Source organism: Quercus lobata, chromosome 3, assembly GCF_001633185.2.
Source record: "Quercus lobata isolate SW786 chromosome 3, ValleyOak3.0 Primary Assembly, whole genome shotgun sequence".
NCBI lineage: Eukaryota > Viridiplantae > Streptophyta > Magnoliopsida > Fagales > Fagaceae > Quercus > Quercus lobata.
This window is the reverse complement of record NC_044906.1, coordinates 44031203-44057735: the sequence shown is the minus strand read 5'-3', so window position 1 is coordinate 44057735 and position 26533 is coordinate 44031203. Positions and strand designations below refer to the sequence as shown.

Genomic DNA, 26533 nt, shown 5'->3' with positions numbered 1-26533 from the left:
CTTTTCGTGACAAAACAATTATCACCTGGACCAGCTTCTCCCTCCTTGACTGAGCAATCTGACTTGCTATCTAGAGACTGATAAAACGACAGTGGAATCACTATCTGCTTACCATCTCTCAGTTGTAACATCCATTCTTTAGAATTACCCCATGATTTATCCAAATCTCCAACCAATTCCTTAATAGTGTGACAGCTGCGATGGACCCCCTCGAATGAAGAAAACTCTGGAAGATCAACACCAAAAAAATCCATACCTTCCTTTCCTCTTTCCCAGCCACCACCGCATCCAAAATCGGCTCGATGGGTGCTGATGCCACCACTATAGCTCTTGAATCATTGTATATTTAATCTTCTTTTTCCTTGAGCTCTTCCTTGTGCTCATCACCCACACATGAGGGGAAGTGTTAGAATTGTGGTTAAGTGATTAAATTCACCATTTCCTAAAGGTTTAAACTTTTGGGACAGCCGATAATTTAACACTACTTATATATCAAAGCTCACATTTCAGAAAAGTTAAAATAGCACGAGTAATCCTCCTTAACCCCCCCCCCCCCCAAAAAAAAAAAAAAAAAATACGAGATGGAGAACAAGAAATACTTTATTAAGAAATGAATGAAGGGAAGGATGTTGAACAACCCTTTCTTTACTACTTTAGGGGGATAAAATTTCCCTATAAAATGCTTTTGCAGAATCGCCCCCTCTTCCCCCAAACCCCGAGTTTTTTAATTTACTCTTAATATATCTAGGAAACTAATCAATTTGATGTTTTAAAACATTTTGGTAGTTTTTGGTTAATTGTGGAAGTTATCTTACGATTATGATTTTATTAAAATTTAACATGTAGTGAAAGAAGTACATGTTAAATATACTTTTAACATGTAGTGAAAGATGTGTGTAAATCTGCTTCTAATATTTCCCCACAGGCTCTTCTATCTGGATTTGTGGATGATAATTCATCAATATTCTGTTCAAGATTTTTCTTCTCTTTTTGGTTCTCTTTTTTGCCCATTTGGAGGGCATCTCTGACGAAATATAAATGGGTTTTTGCTTTGTTCTGATGATACAATGTTACATTAATTACCCAAAATTGAATCCTTGTTTAATATGTTATGGTTATTTTTGTTTGTCTTTGCAAATTGCTTCTTTAAGATGTTAAATTTTGTTTGTAGGTTGACAGTCTGCTTGGTGCTCGTGGTGGTTCCTTTGAGCATGAGGCCACTAGAAGAATGAGAAACGAGTTTATGGCAGCTTGGGATGGATTGAGGTCAAAAGATAGCCAAAAAATCCTCATTCTTGGTGCCACAAACCGGCCTTTTGACCTTGATGATGCTGTCATTCGTCGCTTACCAAGAAGGTAACATTTCTTAGTAAAAATGCACATTGAGATTTAAGGACTTAGATGGTTAGTTTTTTTTTTTTGTCATTTGTCAAAATCATCATATGCTCTGCATATAAGCCACACATGCTTTTTTTTGCTCCATTTTAATGCTAATGACCCTTGAATTTGGGAAAGAGATGATGTAATTAAAAACAGAACAAAATAAACAGTATTGCCAAATGAGTTATGTTTGGTTGCTCTTTAGGATATACGTGGACTTACCAGATGCTGAAAATCGTATGAAGATTTTGAGAATATTTCTTTCACAAGAGATTCTAGAACCTGATTTTTCATTTGAACAACTTGCTTATGCAACTGAAGGATATTCCGGTAGTGATTTGAAGGTAATGCGCTGATGCTGAATGTCTTTCTGAAATTTCTAAATGTGATTGTTTCATACCTAATCATCTTTTCCCCCCACAGAATCTCTGTATTGCTGCAGCATATAGACCTGTCCAAGAACTTTTAGAAGAAGAAAAAAAGGTAGGTGAGATGTTATCTCAAGTAAGGTCTGAAGATTCAACTTACATTCTCATTTCCATCAGTATTTGGGGCCAGGCACACCTCAGAACTGCATGTCAGGATGAACCTTACAGTTTAGAAATGCGTCATTCATGAATTTCTGTTAATGAAAGTATAAAATCTAATATATATGTTGGGTTTTATGTGTAAAAAAGATGAAAGTGTTCTAGTTGCTTGTGAAAACTGACAAGAAGCTGAGTGTGGGGAACAACATATGAAATTTTAGGACAATTGATTAGAGAAGTCAGCCTCATTATGTTCATCCAAATTTCTTTCACCCTTTCTCTCTCTCAGATGGATATGGCTTCCCTAGTATATTCCCAAACTTTAATCAAACGTGTTTGCTTTCCTTTTCTTTTCTTCTGCGTCTTGCACTTGTGTAGTCAGATGTTGATATTATCATTTAATCATTGTTATGCTGGAAACAAGATAGATATCTTTGAATAGTCAGTGTTGCTATCTAATTGAAGAGCTTTTGCTGTACCATGATACATATAGACTAATCTCTTTTTAAAATCTAATCAAATCAGGGCCAATTGAATTCTAGCTCAATTGGTAACTTCTTTGGTAAGAATAGGGTGGAGAATTTTGGGTTCAAGATCCATATGTATGTGTGTGACTTACTAATGAAAGAAGTGATCAGATAGTGCATGAATGTTTCTCCTCCTCCCCCCCCCCCCCCCCCCCCCCCCCAACTTTTTTTTTCTTCCTTGAACTATTTTATTTTGGTCTTTGTTGAATAGAAGCAACAATTTTTTGTAGTATGTGCATTTGGTTGTGTTATCCTGTGAGGTGGTTTAAAGTCCATCTTAGATCTTATACTTGGATAGTGACATGACTGGTGAAGCCTCTCAAACCACACCATGTCATTGGCTCCATCTGGTTGTCTGAATTACCATTTAGACAATTCTGAACCCACAATCTGGCACTTTACTACTCACAAGAAACTGTTCTGGTTCCCTTTTGCTGCTTACATTTATCATTAGTTCCAATGTATTACAATCTTCATTCTAATTTTGTTATGTTTTCTTTTGGCATCTGTTTAATTGTTTTATAGGGAAGCAAAAGCAATGTAGCTCCAGCCATACGAGCACTTGGTTTGGATGATTTGATTCAGTCAAAAGCCAAGGTAGGAAATTTAAAATATGAACTGTATTTTTATTATTGGATAAGTGTTCAGCTTGACTGCATAAGATTATTCATCATGGCTATTTCACTTGGAATTAAGTCATGCTCATAATTATCTTTCAGGAGTTATTTTATTGTAGTTATCTAGTCTTATGAAGATGATGATTCATCATAGAATTATGGACACGGCAATTAATTGATTTATATTTATTTTTAGGTATATTTAAATATTTTTGTACATAATTTATGCTTATCTTAAGTTTTAACATTAAGCAACAACAATAAAATGCTTGAAAACATATCTAAAATTAATTTAACGGCTAAACAACAAACAAGTACAATGACATTATAAAATGTTGTCTCAAATACAAACCAAGAGTTCAAATAAACAAACACCCATAAGGTGTTGTTTAAAGTACAAACAAAGAGTTCAAAGCTTCAAATAAACTACATTCAACATCAAAAAAAAAGAAAAAGAAAAAGAAAAAGAAAAAGACAAGCCTTTTACCTCCAACTCAGGCTCATCTAGTGATAAAAATGCAATCTCAAGCAATCTAGCTCCTCCAAATGGCTCATCCCAAGAATCACCACCATTGTCCCACTTAAGAGATTATCCTTTATTGTACTCCTCCCTCTTTCTTGAAAGAAGTCGAATATTAGAATGAACATATACTAAATCTTCAGCACGTCTAGGACTAATTCTGTTCCTCTTCAAACAATGAATAAAGCTATATGTACTCCAATTCCTCTCGGTGCATGATGATGAACAAGGTTGTCCAAGAAGCTTTACAACTATGCTTTGAAGCATAGGTAATGAGGACCCATGGACTAACCACCAAAGCAATGTATCTGAGTTATATCTTTCTTCCATGGACTTACTTTTCCGTCGCGACTTTAATGACTGGGAGTTGGGGAGATTTTACTCTTTCTTTGAGCATATTTCCTCCAAAATACCAAGGGGAGAGGGCGATGATATCCTGATTTGATAATTGAATTGTAGTGGTGTTTTTGATGTGCGCTGTTTTTATAACTCTTTATTGAAAGCCCCTTTTGTTTCTTTCCCTTGATGGAGCATTTGGTGTGTTAAGGTACATAAAAGGGTGTCTTTCTTTTTATGGACAACTGCTAGGGATGGTATTCTCACAGTAGATAACCTTTTTTTTGATAGGTAATAAAGATATATATTCAAGAACACTACCTTATGCAGAAAAACATAAGGCAGCGAGAAAAATACAAAGGGAACAGAAAAAGATTAAAGATACCGAAAGGAAAAGATACTAAGTACACAGGAGAGAGCTAAAGAATATAGGGAGAGAATCACTAGAGGTGAGTCCCCAAGCCCTATACCAGTCAAACAGAGTGCCACTGAAAGTGGCCAATAGTTGGTCATCCGACCTGTCCATGTGCTCAAATGTCCTCCTATTACGCTCCCTCAAACGTCCTCCTATTATGCTCCCTCCTATTACACATGCTTCCCAGGCCAATTCCACCAACTGGATAGAGTATCCGCAATTGATCTTGGCAAGACCCAAGAAAACCCAAAAGATCTAAACACCAAACTCCACAGCCAATAAGCCTTTCCACAATGTAGTAACAAATGATCCGTCGTCTCCCCATTACTACGGCAAATGATACACCAGTCAACAAGAACCAACCCTCTACCCCTCAAATTATCACCTGTAAGGATCCTATCCCATACAGCAGTCCACACAAAGAAGGAAACACGTCGAGGAGCCTTAACCTTCCTAACACCTTTCCAAGGAAAAATAATGGTTAAGGGGCTTCTCAACTTATTGTAAAACGAACGAATACCAAAGTCCCCATTCTTTGTCAACTTCCATTGCATATGATCTTCGTTCTCTATAGGAGGAAGATTTGAGCCCAAGGTATGGAGAAAATCATCCACACCACCCATTTTCCAATCATTTGGTCTCCGAATAAAATGAACATCCCAACTTCTCCGCTCCTCTAACCCCAACCGCTCAAGAGAAGAGGCCACTGATGCCTCTTTATTGGATGCAATCCCATACACCCTCGGAAAAGTCAATTGAAGTGGAGAATCCCCACATCATTGATTTGTCCAGAGCTTCACTCTATCCCCCACCCCTACCTCAAAGCGAATATTCTTGCTAAAATCCTCCCATCCCATACGAATACTTCTCCACAAGCCACACCCATGCACCCCTCTACCTAGCTTGGACGTCCATCCCCCCATTCTTCCCCAAACTTGAGAGCTACAACCCTTCTCCAAAGCCTTGTCTCCTTAATCCCAAACTGCCATAACCACTTCCCTAGTAAGGCTTTATTAAAAGTAATTAATTTCCTTACTCCTAACCCACCATTTATCAAAGGTGTACACACCTTGTCCCAACCCACCAAATGTAACTTGGAGTTCCCCCACAAGAAATCCCTTTGCAACCTTTCAATTTTATTAGTCACATGCGTTGGGATGGTAAAAAGAGACAAATAATAAGTGGGGAGGCTAGATAATGTGCTTTTAAGCAACGTTAGTCTTCATCCTTTTGACAAATACAACTTCTTCCAACCAGCCAACTACGCTCAATTTTCTGTAAGATAGGATTCCAAACAGTAGGGGACTTGTGGGACGCCCCCAATGGCATACCAAGATAGGTCATAGGCAAAGACCCAATCTGGCATCCCAAAATCTTTGCCAGGACATGGACATTAGGAACCTTCCCAATGGGAACCATCTCACTCTTCAGCGCATTAACCTTTAAACTTGTCATTGCATGGAAACAAAGAAGAAGCATCCGAACATGTAGAATCTGCTCCTCAACAGCATCACAAAACAAAATCGTATCATCCGCGAACAAAAGATGTGAGACACAAACCCCTCCCCCCCGTCTACCATCGGCCCTAAAGCCTCGAAACAAACCAGCCCCTTTAGCTCTTTTCAACATCTTACTGAAGACCTCCATCATAACCAGAAACAATATGGGGGATAGTGGGTCCCCTTGTCTCAAGCCCCTTGAGCTCCCAAAAAAAATCAGCTAGAGACCCATTAAACAAGACAGAGAATTGGGTTGTAGATATGCAAGTGCGGATCCACTTACACCACCTCACACCAAAACCCATTCTCTTCAACAAATCAAGAAGAGCCTCCCAGTTTGTTAAGAAGAACTTGTCTCTTGTAATTGGTGTTTCCTATGTCGGTGTGATGAGGAAATTGTGGATCATCTTTTGATCCATTGCAAGTTCGCTCATGCTTTGTGGAGTGAAGTCTTTCTTATGTTTGAGGTTCTGTGGGTGGTGCTAAATACAATTTACTCTTCTAATGTCTGGAATAGGGTTCCAGCGTGTCTTATGTGGTTAATTTGGAAGAACGCAATACCCGAACATTTGACAATATTGAGAGACCTATTGATCTATTGAAGTCTTTGCTAGTTAGGACTTTGTTTGAGTGGTCTTATATTTGGGGTTTTACGCATTGTATTTCCATGTCTCGTTTCCTTATTTCTGTTAGCTCTTCCCTTTGATTTGATTGTATTTGATTAAAGTGTAGTGAGTTTAGTATCGTAAACACATTGTACTTTTCTTATCAATAAACCCTAAAACTCTTATTACCTATCAAAAAAAAAAAAAAAAAATATCATCATAGGACATATGTCCTGAAAATAAACCAAACTTTGCATGCACTTCTTTCTATCTTCCATATCTGGGAAATATCTTTTTAAGGACTTATTTCTCTCATCAGAAATGTCACGATCCTTATGTGGAGGAACACGACCTTTACCCTCAACAATCCATTGATTAGTATAATACCTAGTAAAAAATAAGTATATAAGTAGTAATAATAAAAATGACTTTATTGATTTCAAAAGGAAGAAAAGAAAATTAGAATGGAAAGAAATCTTACTTAGGATTCAAGGAGTGAGCAAGGCAATGAAGAGGTTTGCAATTTTTGTTCCGCCCATCAATGAGTACATTGTATGCCACATCATTAAATATACACGACTCATGTTCTTGCTTGCCTTCAAACCGGTATATTTCTTTCTTCACTTGTTCTATCATTGAATCCCGCATTTCATACACCTCATGAAGAATAGCTTTATCTGTGTCGGCCACTCGAAGCATCTCATAAATAGGTCTTGTGAATCGAAGAATATAGTCAACCTTGTCCCACCATATTTCATCCAAAATATATTCTCACAGTTTGAGCTTTTCCAATATCATCTTCTCTATAAGATGTCCATTGCTCACTAATGACCCTGTTTTGAAGACCTTTTCTTATGAGTTTCAATCTTTTTTAAGCATGTTATTGAAGCAAATCGTGTATCAACAACATCAAGTAATTTCAAAGGGGAAAATTCATTAAAAATTGCCAGTCTCATTGAATGATTCATGATGAAACCACGAATGAAAGATGCCTTATCAGCACACTTCGTAATCAATTGACATTCATTATATGTGAACTCATTATGAAGAGAGTATTTGGCTGCACATATAATCTTCAAAGTTAGATTGAGGGTATGCACAACACATGGTGACCAAAATATAGTGGGATATTCAGCTTCAACAATAGATCCTGTAGACTTCAAAACAGGTGCACTGTCAGTAATGATTTGAACAACATTGTTACGTCCAACCTCAGCTGTGACCTCTAGAAACAAGTTTGAAATGTAGTGCTTGCATTTGTACTCTTTTAAGAACATTGGCTCTTTTTCTGATGTATCCAAAAAATTGATGAGTGGTCTTTGGGGATCCGTCCACCCATCACTTATTATGCTTAAACTCTTTTCTTTCCAAGTTTCTTTAATTGTCCCCAACAACTTGTCCCCTCCCTTTTTTGCAAGAGTGTAGTTCTTAATTTATAGTAACCCAGAGGAGCATAGCCCGCTAAATTATTATTAGCGGCATATTTAATCATCTCAATAAAATATGGGTTTTAGCCAAATGAAAGGGTAACCCAGCATAATAAAATGTCCTAGCAACAAGACTATCTATATGGTCTTGGCATTGATTGTTAAAGCCCTTTCCAAAGGATGATTCCCCCCAGTCAATTTTCTTTTTTGAAATGGTTGACTTGTACCTATAATACTGTCAGTAGGAATATGACTATGACCAGTGAGTAAAGGTACTAACTTAGGCTTCTTCCTCTGATCAGCCTCTTGGCTTTCATCTTCTATTTGATGCATCTCTGCAAGACACTCAGTTGAAACCTTAGAGCATACTTTTACTCCATATTTTTGGTTCTTTAACAAATGTGCTCTCACCCTAGAATAAGACCCCTTGAAAACATCTCTACAGTAATTACAACTAAAAGCAGCGTTTCCACCACCACCACCAATTGCTTTATCCAATATAGTAACAAATCTCCATAGAGGAAACTTTGTTTCTTCATCTGACTGAAATTGATTATTGGCAAATTTGTCGGACATTTTATGGGTATTCATTTTACCTACAAATTTCATGAACAATAAATATATAAATTATATAACAGTATAACAGAAACAAGTGTGCAACAGTATCACAGTGGCTAAACAAAAAATATTATGTTTATTATTTATATCACTATATCAATATATTACAGGCCACAGGCTGCAACAATGCAAATATATATCCTAAAAAATTCCAAAGTCAAAAGGTAACTCGAGTCAAAACAACCAATATGTAATAACATAACTAAGGCCTAAGGGCAGTAAGGCTAAAAGCCCAGGCCACTGGGCAAGTGAGCAAGTGAGAAGCATAATGAAAAGATAAGAAAAAAAAATTGCGATTTTGATTCAGAACAGAGGCGAGGCAAGGGAGAGAGAGTGAGAGTTTGAGAGACTTATCGGCAAGAAGGGGGAGGAGGAGCTCTGGCATCGACGATCGACAAAGGCGAAAGAGAGAGAGAGAGAGAGTGGCAATCTATTGTTGGGAGTGGGACTTCATTGTTGTGAAGTGCGAATAGAGGCAGAGCTGAAAACGAAAGTGAGAGTAGAGACTGACTAAGTGAGAAAATTAGGGCTTTTAACTCAGCTGGGCCGATCAGCGGTGGGAAATTTGCCAGGTGTCAAGATCTTCTCTCTTTTTTTTTTTTTTTTTTCCCCCTTCTCCCTTGTCTGATGGGTGCTCACTTTATCTTGAACGTATCCCATGCATATTCAAGCTGAGTATCAGAATAGCTAAATATAGAATCATAATCAACCTATATTGTAGAATGCAACCTCAATGATTTAAGACCAAATGCTTTTTGCCTTGGTAACCATTCAGTAAGTTTGTCAGCTTGAGTTGGGTTAAATGGCAAAGTAGCATCATCACCATCTTCAAATAAGGTATTTACTGGTAGCACCACTAGTAGCTGTTGTCATAGCAACCATATGGCAAGCTTTTGAATGATTGATTTTAACTGTTGGTGGCATAACTTCAGGATTCTCTTATTATCCCAACTGTTCAAAGCAAATATTCATAATTATTTGAGATATGGTACTGTCAAAGGTAGCTTTTCTTTTTTGCATGAATAGTGGAATAAAGACTGGACTATTTGCTGGATCGCTAAATAAATGGCAAAATCAGATGAATTTTAACTAGCATTAAATAAAGTGCATAAGGTGTAGACCACCATATTTTAATGCTTTTGCTGTATGTTCCTATCATTGGTTGATTTTTCTGCTGATTGCCAAAAATGATTGAGAATTAATTAGGTGGATAGAGCATGGCCAGAATGGTGTCTCTTGCTTTTATGCAGAACAATGAGTGAAATAAGGATATCCTTGATCATTTGTGTCCTGTCTCCTTCCTGCTCACAAGTAGAATCTGCCTTCTTATTCACTCTTCTGAAGTACTTTTTTAAGGTTATATAAAAGTGTTCTTGAGAAATTATTCATTCCATGAATTCTTATGTCAATGTAAAGCCCCATGCGGAGAGTGTGGATCTCCATGTTTCAAAAATGTCTTCCTTGTGTTGAAGCAAATGCCAGTATAGTTCTCTTGTGTTGCTATTACTAGATCAAAAACTCCTCTCTTTATATGATCTTTTGAAGTTGATATTACCTAAGTCGAGTCAGACCTGCATTACTAGTTAATCTCTCTCTCTCTCGTTCTCTTTTGGAGCTTTACTAATTTGGGCTTTGCTGTACTTTGGATTAAAGTTGTCTTAAAAAAAAAAACAAAATTTGCCTATGAATATTCTTAAGACGACTAACTTAGCTATTCTTATGGAATAAGCCGCTCAATTTTTTTCTTCAATTTTTTTTGTTTTGTTTTGTTTAATTCACACAACTCAATTCAGCATCAACGTGGTTTCTGTAAATGGCATTATCATTGCTGAAACATTAAATTGGTCTCCTACTCTATTGTATAGGTTGGGCCGTCAGTTGCGTATGATGCTGCAAGCATGAATGAACTAAGGAAGTGGAACGAGCAATATGGAGAAGGAGGAAGTCGGAGAAAATCACCATTTGGTTTCGGAAACTAATTTAATATGTGTTCTATTAATTTAATCTTGAAGAAAAAAAGTCCTAATTCTGTTATTGATGTATTCCAAATAGGAAATCTCTCTTTTTCATCCTTTTTGAGCGGATGAGAAAGGACATTTTGCAATGTCATGTAATGTAGTAGTGTTATAGAAATAGATTAATTTTCTTCCCTTTTCTTTTCCTTTAAATTTTTTTCCCAGTTCTAGCTACGCCATGTATATAAGTGCTAAAATCACACAAATATTCTTTAGTTTTATGATAAGCTATTTAAAGGATTGAACAGCCTCAATCCCGGATTGTGATTGTGGAAGTTTAAATTGTCCTAGGCAAAAAGGCTGAAGTCAGTGTCAATTAAACTCAAGGGTTGCGCTCTTTGTGGGACTTACCCAACACCCACCGGCACAAGCTGTCAACTGTTGAATTGGATGAAATCAACTTGAATGGGAATTCTTCTAAGAGTACAATATGGAGTCCAAATCTTCTATTTCACTTTTCTTGCTTTACTATATACTTCATAAATAAAAATATGTCATATATCCATCTATTTTATTAAATGCTAAATATATGCCTTCTATTATTTCAATTACCTAAATACGATGGGTTATTTATTTATTTATTTATTTTAGGAAATTGAAATAATAGAGGGTATAAATTTATCATTTAATAAAATAGATGGACGTGTGGCATGTTTTTATTTGTGGAGTATATAGTGGAGTAGGAATATGAAGAGTGAGACAAAAGACTTGGACTTTACAATATGTTTGACAACTTCTTTTACAATTGCTGATATAGCTTGTGATTAATACATAATAATCGAGGTGTTATTAATAGGTTGCAGTTGAAAGTGCTGTTCCACTTATAACTTGCCTTATCAATTTGTGAAAATGTTATAAAAAAATTTTGCGCCTAGCATTGTACTCTTATACGTTACAATTTGATGTGACATCAACTCCTTAATTTATTATGTTGCAAATTTTTAAATGTGGATGATTTCTATGAAGAAGATTTTCATCACGATTTTTTGAATTTAAGGTCTGTTTGGGATTTGCTTATTTTGTTGAAACTAAAACCTTTCTCTAAAAGTATTGCAGATAAAAGTAAAAGTTAGCTGAAATAGTACAAAGAGGCTATGAATAATATAAAAAAATGTAGTGAAATTCATGAATAGTAGCAAAAATAAGTTAAATAGTAAAATAAGTTGGCAAAAAATAATATTTTCCAAACGGACACTTGAGTTCCATCATGATTATATTATTATTATTGTTATTATTATTTGACAAACAAGCATGTTTAGATCTATTCAAGTATTTGATTATTTTTTTAGGTGAATGTAATTTCTCATCCCATACGAACCAGGATGTTATAGGGAGGAATCTCATGAGGGTGGTTCTAAGATTTTGGCAAGATATTTTGAACTTAGAATCTTATAGATATCATGAGGTTGAGGCCTTAGAAACCACTAGCTTGGAGTTGATATTATTGAGAACGAAGAACAAATGGAATGTTAAGCTGGTTCAATTTAGAAATATTAGTTACAATTTAGAAATATTGGAGCATGATTTATGAAGTTACAATTATGGTGATTGTGGAAATGCAATTTGATTCCCTTGAAGGTGTTGATGCATTTTATGAAGAATTAAAAAAAAAAAAAAAATAGAACAGAAGATTTTGGAATTCATGTCCATTCTAGTAAAACAACTTCTAGAAGTGATGATGTGATAGTGGTATTTATGTATGTTGCAGTGAAGGGCAATGCAAAAAAGTATTCTATATATATATATATATATATATATAAGTAGAGACTTCATGTGGAAAATCATAAGGTTATGCCAAGTGGTACATTCTATGCAAAGAGAATTGAAATATTCTCAAATACTACATTAGAGATAAGAACAAATTAAATATTAACTTTTTGTTTCATTTAGTTCAATGTTTCAAGACTTTTCTAATTAACAAATAAATATTCTTTGAATAATTTGGTTTAATGTTTTAAGACTTTTTACCCCTCACACATACAAACAAAACTTTTTGCATTTTAATTCACCATTTTCACTTCTTGCACTTCTACCCCTTTATATATACCTACTCATTATCCTTCGTGTCATCTCATGTCAAATACACATAGACCAAAAATGATGTCATTTGCCTTTAATCTTTTGACGACATCTACCTGGCTCTAACATTGTTGTCTCATCTAATCCTAATTCATATGAGTTGGCTACAGCCAAGGAAGGAGGGCTCGCATATTATATTGAATAACAACAGTAATTACGATTTTTGATGTTAAAATTGGATGTTATGAGTTTGTGGGTTTTGTAAATAATGTGATTGATCATGTGTGTTTGGAATATGTATTTTGTTTTAAAATTAAGAAGAAAGAGAAATACACATTCTATATTAACTTTTATTCTATAATATTCCTCCAAAGTTGTTGATTTTTTTTTTAATTTCTCGTTACTTCAATTGAATAATTATAATGGATATGTATGTTCAATTTATAATTGTAGCTTTTTATGATGAACTCATTTTTAATAAAGTTCTATAACAATTATGCTATAATACATATATAATATTCTCCAAAACCATTTTACATAAAACATTACAATATTATCTGTGCATCACACGGATAACTTACTAGTTTTTATAATAAAGAGAGCACAGATGATGACAAAGTAAAGGCCCATGAAAGCTGTTCAACTCTTAGAATTGGTTGTAAAGCAATCCTCTAGATGCTCAAATCATTTTCAATTATCACAATTATTCTCTTTTTTGATGAATGAAGAATTTTATTCAACAAAGAAAACAACTAAGAATTAGCACAACGGAGCAGCCAACCTCCCTCCTAATAACAGAAACAAAAATAGGGGGAATAATTGCCAAAATCAAAAGATCCACAGAAACTACAAGACAAGGATCACTTAGCAAGAATGTGTCAGTATCTTTGATGCCACCAAAAAAAAAAAAAAAAAAAAAAAAAAAAGGTCTACCTAAGAGCCTTTGTCAAAAAAATTGGTGACGACCAACTAAAAAAGTTGTCATGATGTTCAATATTGGTGACCAAAAATTTACAAGTAGGGATTGCTAGAATCACCTAAGAGAAATTAATGTTGTTGTCCTTAATTATTGCAAAAAATAGCAGGCTAAAAATCCTAATTTCTTTCATGCTATTCAATGTGATGATATTGGTTATATGGTTAGTTTTTTTTTGGGTGGATGTGCAATCAAGGATAGCTTATCATTACTATGGAGATGTTGTGACATTTGACGCAACTTATAATTCAAACAAGTATGATATGGACACGTGTTTTTGTTAGGATTAGTGCCCTTAAATCCTATTATATGATTCTATGTATGATATTATGTATGATATAATGTATGACTTGATACTGTAATTAATAAAGTTGTTTTATTATCATCTGAAATAATGGTAACATGAATACTCGGACATTATCATATAGTCCATGAGATGCATAGTATGTGATTTATGTGAAAAGTCACAGAAGATATAAATCACAAGTTCTTTGTAAACTCAGAATTTAGTTCGTAGTCGATGATGAAATTGGGCATTTCATCTGCGAAGACTATAACATATTAACTAAGATGATTTGTCTTGATCATGGAAGTGTCGACTTCTAGTTAATATGTTGATATGTTTTAAGAGTTAAAACATATTGAACTGGACCGCTGTGAGATTTATTATTCTCCTAACGACTGTCAATTGAATAATAAATCTTACGACTTATATTTACATGAACTCTTAATCCTGAGAGAATAATGGACCAGATCATGAAGTGTAGGTTGTTTTGATATATTAGGAGTGAGATCTAAGATAACGGTCAAAACCTTAGTATGTTGGGCAACCACATTTAGTGTTGATGGAACATTTATTCTCAAGATGGAATTCATAATCTCTTAAAGGAGATACAAAATATTCCCTTGAGATAAGTTTAATGAGTTTGTTATTTAGAATGTTAGGTCTAACTACTTTAGTAAATAGTTACCAAAGTATATATTTATGAAATTGGATTTCATAAATATATGATGAATAACTTAAAAGATTAAACCGGGTACTCAAGGATTAAGATGTAGTAATTCACAAAGTAGCAGTTTATATTCATGACTTTGTCTTACTACGAATATTTTATGAAGGAGTTACATGTATAATAAAGTATTGGGATATAATTTATTAGTAAGGCCTAGAGTGCAATTATATTTATATAGTGGTATTAAATATATTTAATGGTAACTTTGGACTTGTCAAGAGTTGACAAAAAAGCCCAAGGCTCATTGGAGCTAGTGTCTTATTTGTTACCTTTTGGTCCCACTTCAAGTCACATACTAAAGCCCAATTGGAAAGGCCCAAAAGACTAGTCCAATTAGATAATCAGTTTTAAGGAGAGAAACATACAAAATTTATATATGACATGAAAAGGTTTGTATGTGGTGTTAGACACTATTCTCATTCTTCCTAGAACAAACTGATTGAGAGACCACACTTCTTGGGCATAAGTGGAGTTGAAGTGAAGATTGAAAGTATTCTCAAGAACTTCTGATCTTCAGTTTTGAAATTCACTACACCAAGGTACACTCTCTTATTCTTGAATTCTGAAGCTTACATAATACATGTTATAGATTGCGAATGAAGTAGATCCGTTATTTTTGTTTTTTCCGTTGCGTACACTCATATTTCCATCAAATGGTATCAGAGCGGTCTTCAATTTCGAATCTGTATAACATGTTTTGTGAGTTTTGGAATTAAAGATGATAGTTTCTACATTGTTGTTGAAATTGTGATTTGATGAAAATTGATATTGATGTTATGATGTTGTTTAAATTTGAAATTAAGTTTGTTAAATTGATCTTTAAGGCTATAGCATCAATGGAATTCAGTTTTGATATCAAATACTATCTGTCATGTTCATATGGTGGTTGTTCATTCATGAAAGCTGTTGAAAACTGTTTATTTTTTCCCTTCAAAAACTGAAAACAAGAATTTTTTGCAGGTTAGCTTCCCGCGAAGTTACTCGCGAAAAATGCCTCTAAAGCACAAAAACTTTTCGCGGGTAAGTTTTACTAGCGAAATAATCGCGAGACAGTAGCGAAAGTTTCTGTTTGAATTTTGTGTTTTCATAAAACTTTTCGCGGGTAAGCTTTACTTGCGAGTTACTCACGAGACAGTAGCGAAAGTTTCTGTGTGAATTTTGTGTTTTCAACAATTTCTCTTAACTTATTTTCGCGGGAAGAGCTTAGTTGCGAGATTCTCGTGAAAACCACTGAAGGGAATTTTGAACTTTTTCTATGTGTTTTCAAATGTAAAAAGTGCAAGGCTGTGTGTGATTAGTTTACACATGTTTATAAAATAAAAACCTTTAATTAAAAACATCTAGTGGGAGAGAGATACAAGGGTTGGATCTCACGGCCTTCATTGTCGGTTCATAGTAGTGTGAAATATATACTTTGTCTTTGTTTTGAGCTTAGCATTCCATACGAAGAGTATTTATTTCATGGTACTACAGGATTGCATTTTTTGGTGTATAGTGGTTTGGTCAAACACCTTGTCTTAGCCTTGAGCTTTGCATTCCATGCGGAGGGTGTTTTGTATCATGATACTACAAAATAAGCCTGTTAAGGGGATGAAATGTGGCTACACATGATTCTAGACAATGGTATACATTAGACTAAATATTATAGTATCCTCTATGCTGAGTTCTTACTATTTTTATGTAGAGGCCAAATGTATAATGGCATATTATTAATGTTTGATAAGAGTTATCATGATAGCATTAGTAATGAGAATAGTTCTCAATCAATCATAGTATTTTATATTCACTCTATGCTGAGGGATATTGAATATAGGATTGGGTTGTCGTTGCATATATTATATTATGGTTTTATTAAGGTTCCATACTATATGTTTATATGCTAAATTGATAATGTCCAGTTTACTTATTATATTCATGTTTATTATTTTCAGATTTGAACATGGCATCATTTAGCCCACTTGTTACTATTCTTAATCAAAACAAACTGATTGGATCCAATTATGTTGACTGGAAAAGGAATTTGGACATTGTACTTACAGCTAAAGAGCACAAATATGTGCTTACTCAACCATGTCCTAGCTTTCCTTCATTAGATGCTTCTCCTGAGGAAAAACAACGATATGATCGTTGGCAGAAATCTAATGAAATGGCCAAGTGCTACATCCTAGCATCTATCTCAAATGTTCTACAGTATCAAATGCAGGATGTAGAACTGGCTTTGGACATTATGCTAAGTCTAAAGGAGATGTTTGGTGATCAAGGCCGTTCTGCAAGGCAAGAAACCATGAGGCAAATTTATAATACCAAAATGACTGATGGAAATTTAGTTAGGGAGCATTGTCTTACAATGATCTCTAATCTGAATACATTGGAAGTTTTAGGTGCCGATATTGATGGAGAATCCCAAGTGGATATGATACTCTAGTCACTATCGGAATCATTCAAGGAATTCAAACTCAATTATAATATGAATAAAAAGATTTATTCTTTGTCTAAATTAATGAATGAGTTGGTAGCGGCTAAAGGCATTCTTGGTACTTCTAGTGTTGATGCCAATATGGTTGAAACTTCTACTTCTCAACCTAAGTCAAAAGGCAAGGGTAAGAAGAAGAAGAAGAAGGACTTCACCAAGCAAGAGGGTAAACAAATTGTCGTAGGTGTTGCCGATAAAGGAAAGAAGATCAAAGGAAAATGTTTCCATTGTGGTAAGAAAGGACATTGGAAGAGGAATTGTCCAAAATTCAAGGCTGCCAATAATAAAGGTATGAAAAGATCATTCCTCCTTGAAATATGTTTAGTACAAAATCCCACAGATTCTTGGTGTGTGGATTTAGGTTGTACTAATCATATCTGCAATTCTTTGCGGGGGTTCCAGGAGACCAGAAAGCTTAATGAAGGGGAATTGTTTCTTACTTTGGCTGATGGGAGTATGATTTTGGTTGTAGCTATTGGAGTGTTTAATTTATGCTTTGAGTCTAGGGTTTTAATATTGGAAGACTGTTTGTATGTACCTAATGTTCGTAGGAAATTAATTTATGCAACTTATTTAGGTAAACATGGATATTGTGTTATCCTTAAAGACAATGTTGTAATAAAGAAGGGCAAAGTGTTTATCTGTTTTGGCAATATTGTGGATGGTCTTTATATTTTAACTCCTGATAAGCATGAATTATATAATTCTGAATTAGATCATGACTCTCATGTAAAATCATTAAAGAGAAAGTTTCCTTCTACTAATGATGCATATCTTTGGCACTTGCGTTTAGGTTATATTAATTCAAACAGAATTCAAAGACTGATCAAAGATGGACTCTTAGAGCCCATGGACTTTGATGAATTTCCAATTTGTGAATCTTGTTAGGAGGGCAAAATGATCGAATGACCTTTTAATGCAAAAGGTAGAAGAGCCTAAGAGTTGCTAGAATTAGTACATTCAGATGTATGTGGTCCTATGTCAATCCAAGCAAGAGGTGGCTATGAGTATTTTATTACTTTTACTGATGATTACTCTAGATTTGGTTATGTGTACCTAATGAAACGGAAGTCTGAAGCCTTTGAAAAATTCAAAGAGTTGAGGGCTGAAGTTGAGAATCAATTGGGTAAACGCATAAAAGCCATTCGATCTGATCGAGGTGGCGAATACCTTTTTGGGGTTTTCAAAGATTACTTAACTGAAAATGGGATTGTATCCCAATTGATTGCACCTGGAACTCCACAACAAAATGGTGTAGCAGAAAGAAGGGATATGACTCTTTTAGATATGGTTAGATCCATGATGAGTTATTTGACTCTACCAATTTCTTTTTGGGGATATGCCTTAAATACTGCAATGTATTATCTGAATTTAGTACCTTCGAAGTCTGTTCCTAAAACACCTGTTGAGTTGTGGAATGGGTGTAAGCCTAGTATGAGACATCTCCATATTTGGGGTTGTCTAGCACATGTATTGAAAGGAAAGTCTAACAAGTTACAGTATAAAACAGAAGTGGTATTCTTTGTAGGGTATCCAAAAGGAACTGTTGGAGGTTTATTCTATATTCATAAAGATAATAAAGTGTTTGTTAGCTCAAATGCCAAATTCTTGGAAAATGACTATATGAATGATTTTGCTCCTAGAAGTAGAGTTGTGTTGGCTGAAATGAATAAACTTGTAAATGTACAACCAATAGATGAAAATAGGGATGATGTGGTTGTATCGGATACACCACAAGATACTACTCATAAGATGACTAGTACACAGGTGCCTCGTCGTAGTGGGAGGATTGTTAGGCCACCTATAGGATTTATAGGTCTGGGAGAAACTTATGAAGCTATCTCAGAAGAGGTCGAAACTGATCCTTACACTTATGAAGAAGCAATGAATGATATAGATGCACATCATTGGGTTAAAGCTATGAAATCTGAATTAGATTCTATGTATTCCAATCAAGTTTGGGATCTTGTAAAGGCGCCTAATGGCATCAAACTTGTTGGTTGCAAATGGGTTTACAAGAGGAAGAGAGGGATAGATGGAAAGGTTGAAACCTTTAAAGCAAGGCTAATGGCGAAAGGGCATACACAAAAAGAAGGTATTAATTATGAAAAAACCTTTTCACCAGTAGCAATGCTTAAATCTATCAGAATTCTCTTATCTATTGCTGCTCATTATGATTATGAGATTTGACAAATGGATGTCAAGACTGCATTTCTTAATGGCAATCTTGAGGAAGAAATCTATATGATGCAACTGGAAGGTTTCATAGCTAAGAACCAAGAGCATATGGTATGCAAATTGAAAAGGTCCATTTATGGACTTAAGCAAGCATCTAGGTCATGGAACATCAGATTTGATTAAGCAATCAAATCATTTGGTTTTGAACAAAATCTTGATGAACCATGTGTGTATAAAAGACATCGAGATAAAGTAGTAATGTTCCTAATGCTTTATGTTGATGATATTCTACTCATTGGGAATGATGTAGGGGTAATGTCATCAATAAATGTTTGGTTGTCAAGCCAATTTGATATGAAGGACTTGGGTGAGGCTAACTTTATTCTAGGGATCAAGCTTTGGCGAGATCGCAAGAATAAGATGTTAGGCTTATCACAAGCTAGATATATAGATAAGGTTCTAGAATGGTTTTGCATGCAAAACTCTAAGAAAGGATTACTTCCTTTCAGACATAGAGTTCCTCTGTCTGATGATGACCAAAGGCCTAAGACTCAAGAGGAAGTAGATATGATGAAACAAGTTCCTTATGCTTGAGCAGTAGGAAGTCTCATTTATGCCATGCTTAGTATTAGACTAGATATCTGTTATTCAGTTGGCATGGTCAACCGATATCAATCAAATCCAGGACTAAAACATTGGCAAGCTGTAAAGCATATTCTCAAGTATCTACGGAGAACGAGAGATTATATACTTGTTTACCGGTGTGAGGATTTGGTTCCTATTGGCTATACAAATTCAGACTTTCAATCAGATTTAGATTTCAGAAAGTCCACATCAGGATGTGTATTCACCTTGGGAGGTGGAGCCATAACTTGGAGGAGTGTAAAGCAATATTGTATTGTGGACTCCACCATGGAAGCAGAACATGTTGTTGCTTGTGAAGCGGCAAAGGAAGCTGTATGGCTCAAGAAATTCCTTTCTGACCTTGGTGTAATAAGAATGGAGCAGATTCCAATCACAATGTTTTGTGACAATAGTGGAGCGGTTGCACAATCTAAAGATCCAAGGAATCATAAGAAAGGAAGGCACATTGAGAGAAAATACCACATCATTCGAGACATCATAGCTCGTGGAGATGTAGTGGTAGCAAAGATTGAAAGTACAAATAATCTAGCAGATCCCTTTACCAAAGCCTTGCCTCAAAAGACTTTCGAGTCACATTTGGAGGGAATGGGAGTTAGATTAGTGTACAATAGTCTTTAGGGCAAGTGGGAGATTGTTAGGATTAGTGCCCTTAAATCCTATTATATGATACTATGTATGATATTATGTATGACATGATGTATGACTTGATATTGTAAATAATAAAGTTGTTTTATTATCATCTGAAATAATGGTAACATGAATATTCGAACATTATCATATAATCCATGAGATGCATAGTATGTGATTTATGTGAAAAGTCACAGAAGATATAAATCACAAGTTCTTTGTAAACTCAGAATTTAGTTCGTAGTCGGTGATGAAATTGGGCATTTCATCTCCGAAGACTATAACATACTAACTAAGATGATTTGTCTTGATCATGGAAGTGTTGACTTCTAGTTAATATGTTGATATGTTTTAAGAGTTAAAACATATTGAACTGGACCGCTCTGAGATTTATTATTCTCCTAACGACTGTCATTTTTCCACTTGGTAAGTTATGTAGCAAATTACTTGACATAAAATGCATTAATTTGAATCACCCATGTCAAGAAAGAGTTCAGATCAACAATTGGATACTTATTAATACACTTAATGAAGACTCCACTCTAATTATATGTCACTCTTTTATAAGACATAATCATTAATTCTCATTAAGCATTAACCCTTTGTTTGTATCCATATGCGCACACACTTGGATGATGATATGGCTACCTACTTAGAGGTTTCTGTGATTATGTAGTTGGACGTTCATGCGCTCACGCACTTTAATGATTGTGCTTAAATGCTGAGGTGATTGAGGTAAGAGGTACGTGCTTAGATGCTCACATGCTTAAATTCTCATGCACTTGTATGCTGGTATGTGTAGGCACCTCATTTTGTACCCTTTATGACTCAAGCCCCCGTTTCCCAATGACGATAACACTAGGAGGTATAGGGCTAATTTAGGGCTTGGCCATAGAAATGTTTAGTTGAAATATGCTTTTTGAAAGAAGAAAAATCCTTACAAAAGCCTTGAGCTTGCATATGCATCCTTAAATTTTGTGTATGTGGCCACGAGCTTGCGTATGCAACTAGGATTTCCAGATTCTATGTAAGGCAAATATTTTCACAAAATCTCGGTAAAGGCAATCCCACATCGCTTGGAATTGCCTCCACCACTTCTCTTTGGACACTATAAGAGGTCCCCACGACTCTTTTCCCAATAGACAAAGAATACACTCGAGAAAATGATTCAAAGAGAAGCTTTTTACTTCAAAAAACATCCTAAACTGAAGTTTCTTGGCTAGGACTTATTTTAGTCCAAAGCCTTCAAGTTAAACTTATTAACCCTCTAGGTATTTTGTTTTCTAGATTTACCGAGGGAAACAATCAAAATCAAGCTCTAAAAGCTTCTTGTGTGAGGTACTTGTTCTTGCTTTTATCTCTTGGTTTGTTTGTCTTTCTATGTAGCCTAGGTTTTTCTGTTCTTCTATTTGGGAAGCATGCTAGAACGTTTAAACTGAGTTTTGTTTGAATTTGCTTGGTTGAGTTTCTAGGCAAGGTTGCGTATGCGGGCTTGTGCCCACATACGCAGGCTTCTACATGCGTACGCATGTTAGAGCTTAGAAACCCAGATTTTGTTTATTTACTCCGTTTGGTTGAATGTATGCTTTTAGGTTCTATATAATCTCTCTTCATTGTTTTAGGTCTTAGATTCGTATTATAACATGTTTTAATTACCTTTTGTTTAGAATGTATGATTAGGGTTGCTTGATTGGATGAACACCATGAACATGAACATGCATTGATGCAAAGGTGCTGTGGTGCAGTGAGGTAAGTGAGAGGTAAGTCACACATACAAATACCATGAATATGTATTTGTTTGATCAACATGAGTTTTTTGATGAACATGAGGGATTTTGTTTGGTTGATGCCATGATGTTATGCAAGAATGATTGAATATGCTTGATTATACCTTGTTGATGCAACTGCCTTGTGATATCTTCACTGTCCTTGAACAATATTGAATGTGATTACCACGAAAGATGAATGTTAAGGTTTTGGGAAAATATGCCATGTTGTATGTTTAGATGCATGTTAGTGTGCGTGTGAGTTTAGATAGCCTATTAGAAGACCCTTTGATGAGATTAGGATTTGGAATTGGGTGGGGTTGGGTGCCTAATACCTTCCCATCCTATACCTAAACTCCAGACATGTGCTCTTAGTCCTTCACATAAGAGCGCCATACATATATGAGAGACCGGAAAACTTGGGGGTGCTCTCAGAAAAGGGGTTAGGCATCAACACCTTCTCTTTTCAAGATTATGTGTGGAGTCACCAGTTATTTTTTTTTATTATAAAAAAATAAGAAAGAATAAAATACAAATTCCCATGTCCAAAGTACCTCGATTTCATTAATGAATTATACAAATACAACTCGGTAGAATATCTTTACAAGGCTTTTGTCCTAGATACAATCTATGTGAAAATACAAAACTTTGGTCCTAGATACAATCTACCAAAAAATAAAATAAAGCACTAGTTCTACCAACCTAAAATTCTAAGGTTCTGGGGCTAGGTTACAAGATGAAAAGGTGTTAGGCACCCACCCTGCCCAGATAGAGTTTGGTCTTCTAGACTCTTAATGACCATTAAATACCTATATTCAAAGTATGAAATGTTATGCAACAAATGCTATGTCAAATGCTAGACCTAGGGTTAAACTTCTATTCAAGAACCTTAGATCTGCCATTTTATTTTGTTTGAAAAAAATTTGATGAGAATAGTTAATGAAAAATTTAATTTTGAGTCTCCATAAAAGAAAAATAATGGATTTTTAATAAAAATTTATATCTGGTTGGGATTTTTTAATGTAAAAAGAAAAACAGATTTTTCTTTAAAAACACCAATTTTATATCAAAGAAAAACAGATCTGGTTTGTAATATATAAAAAAACAGTCAAATTTTTATTTTAAAAAAATGCAGATCAGATTTTTTATTTAAAAACAGACCAGATTTTTATTTGGAAAGTTATAGATCAGATTTTATAAATGAAATACAGATCTGGTTTTTGATTTGAAAAAGAAACAAAGAGAAAAATGCAAATCCTGTTTTTAATTTTAAAAACATGGAGAAAAATTGCAAATTTGATTTTAGTTTAAGCAAAACATGAGAAGAATTGCAGATCTGATTTTAATCTAAGAGAAGCACAAAGAAAAATTGCAGATCTAAAATCTTAAAGAAAGATTCAACCCTAGATCTAGACATGCTCATCAATTAATCATGTGAAATTTTTTGAAAACAAAATAAAACATCATATCTATGGAAACTAAAACACATATGAAAGCATGTTATGGAAACAAAGTTAGAGTTATACCTGAATGAACTTAATCCTCAAGGAAAGAGTTCTTCAAAGAGAATTTATTTTTTATTTTTTATTTTATTTTAAGGATTTAAGTGAAGCCCTCTTAACAAAAAAGAAGTTCCTAAATAAGCCCTTCTTTAATGTAAGGGGAGAGAGAAGTTAGAAAAAAGGGGTCCCTGAATGTTGGGAGGCCTCCTCTATTTATAGAGGTGTTAGTTTCTTAGAAAATAAGCTAGGTTTGCTTAAAAATTAAGTCCAATCAGCTTAAAAAATAAGCAAAAAAACGTATGGTGAGAATCCTAAAAAAAAAAAGAGATTTGGATAAGAGTAAGCTAATTTTTCATATCAGAACATGTTTCAGTATTTTGATCATATCTTTTTACTAAAAATTATTATTAAGCTGAAATTTTTTAAAGATAAAGTGAAATTCAATTCTCTACAACTTTGCCAGAAATAGCGTAGTCCTAATTTTGAGTTTTACTATGCCAAAAGTTCCCTGGAATGTGAATCTAAAATCTGCTACTTGATTAGCACGTTTTCGAAGTGTTTTCCAACTCTAAAACTGTATTTGGACGAATTTTAGAGTTATTTTCATGATAAACCTCATCCCAAAGTGATAATTTGTATTATTAAAATAATTTTTTTGAATATAATTATTCCAAAAGTCTAATTATCTACCGCCTTTAAATATTATCAGTTTAATTGTTTTAATCCTATGCAACAAATCTCACTTAAAAAAAAAAAAGTTAACCAATCATAAAAATTCATTTAATTAATTTTAATCATTAATCAATCAAAATCAATTTCAATTAATCACATGTGATTAGTTCCACCCCCATATAATGCATGCAAACCCTGAAAACTTGATCTTGTGATATCTTTCAATCTGATGGTTCGATTTGGGAACCGGGCATATCGTCGCGATCATTAGAACCTCAAGATTATTTTTATGTTATGTGATGAATGATTTAATGCATAAAATGAAATTATGATTTTTTGGGAATTTGAAATGGTCATTTCAGTCATCTTCCAAAATTAAATTATGGGTGCAAAATTGAGGGTCTACAACATATGGTTCTTAGACCTAATTTACGTAACGACTACATTTACACCCTCCGCCTTGGTCTACCCTAGGCCGAGGTGTACTTCCCATAAGGAGAACCAAAAAATGCTTGTCACGGGTGCTTGCACCCATAACATGCTCTCATGCTCACATGCTTACATGTTCGTATGCTTGTATACTCACATGCTCGTACGCTTTCATGCTTGTATGCTCTTATACTCACATGCTTTTGTATGCTCTTATACTCACATGCTTTCATGTTCATATGCTCTCATGCTCACATGTTTGGATGCTTGATCGCTCACATGCTTATATGTTCATATGCTTGTATGCTCTCATGTTCACATATTTGGATGCTTGATTTCTCACATGGTTATATGTTCATATGCTTGTATATTCTCATGCTCACATGTTTTGATGCTCTCATGTTCACATGTTCATATGCTCACACGTTAACATGCTCGTATGCTTTCATGCTCATATGTTCATTTGTTCTCATGCTCACATGCTTGTATGCTCTCATGCTCACATACCTGTATGCTCACATGTTCACATGCTTAGATTTCACATTCTTGGGTGTTCATACTCTTACATGCTTGCATATTCACATGTTCACATGCTTGCACGCTCATATCTTCACATACTTGTTTCTTCACTTCTTCACATGTTTGGATGTTCACATGATCAGTTGTCATATGCTCATACATTCCTTTGACATTCACATGATTGATTGCCTTTCACATGTTTACTACACTCCATATTTGTTTCACATGACCCCGTAGAAGAATTCTAGGGCTTAATACATGCACACATTCACAGAGGCTCATTAGATAGACACCATTTATCTATTATCCAGTAATGATATATGAAGGTTAGCTATGGCTGGGAAGGCTTTGGGGTGCCTAACCTCTTCTCACCCAGTACCCTAACTTTGGACCTTGTCTAGGTGGAAGACCTTCAAGGAGTCATTTTTTGGTTCTTGGACCTATAAACTAGGTGACAATCTTTTGCCTCTTTTTAAGAGGCACTGTGTACTCCCAGACTCACATCGTTTTGAGCCTAAAATCGCTTTTAGGGAGGTTAAGTACCACGCACACTGCCTTTTTGAGAAGGAAGTGACATGTCAATATGTCATTTAAAGGGGGTGCGGATCACGGAACTTACACATGGTGTCTTTTATGAATATCATGTCATTGTTAAGCAACACACACTCCAGGTAGTATCGTATTTTATTTTGAAAAACCATTTATTTTGGCTATAAAATTTAAATAAAATATGCCTAAGCATCTATAATGCTAATTTCATTGATATACTTTAGCTTTTATTATTTTTTTTTTTCACATTCATACATGTTTATAATTTAAAATATTTTTTTTTGACTATTCCAACTACAACTATACAAAAAACCACTTTAACCGTGTGATACTGTATTTTGTCTGGCCCCAATTAACGCACCAAAATAGTGACTTAAATATAAAAAAAGGGTGAAAACTATGATTTTGAAAACCAAAAGTTGGGAAAAATTTGATAAAAAAAACTATTTACCTAATCGAATGATGATAAAAAATCCAAAATCAAATTTGCCATTTCTGGCAAAATTTGACTCAACATTGACCAAAACCCTAATTGGGAATGGTTAAAATGTTGACTTTTTGCTCTGACTATCCATTCAAGGTAAATTTTGGATCGTCTCAAAGATCATGAAATTCCCTTCGAAACGATAGTTCATGGGCTAAAATCGAAGTTAAAACGGATGAGATATCAAGAAAAAAC

The 26533-nt window shown here is 34.7% G+C and overlaps 1 protein-coding gene across 3 annotated transcripts in view; it reads left to right on the top strand.

Annotated features, from left to right (window-relative positions):
* LOC115981875 overlaps positions 1–10761 on the top strand; it is a 42367-nt gene extending 31606 nt beyond the window's left edge. For 2 of the 3 annotated variants that reach the window (XM_031104293.1, XM_031104292.1), the window contains 5 exons: positions 1172–1356; positions 1586–1724; positions 1804–1863; positions 2960–3031; positions 10337–10761. In XM_031104293.1, the coding sequence (XP_030960153.1) occupies positions 1172–1356; positions 1586–1724; positions 1804–1863; positions 2960–3031; positions 10337–10450 (570 nt within the window). In that variant the 3' untranslated portion in view covers positions 10451–10761. Of the gene's footprint in view, positions 1–1171; positions 1357–1585; positions 1725–1803; positions 1868–2959; positions 3032–10336 lie in introns of all 3 variants that reach the window. The other variant, XM_031104294.1, reaches the window with a different exon arrangement.
* The last annotated feature ends 15772 nt before the right edge of the window (positions 10762–26533 follow it).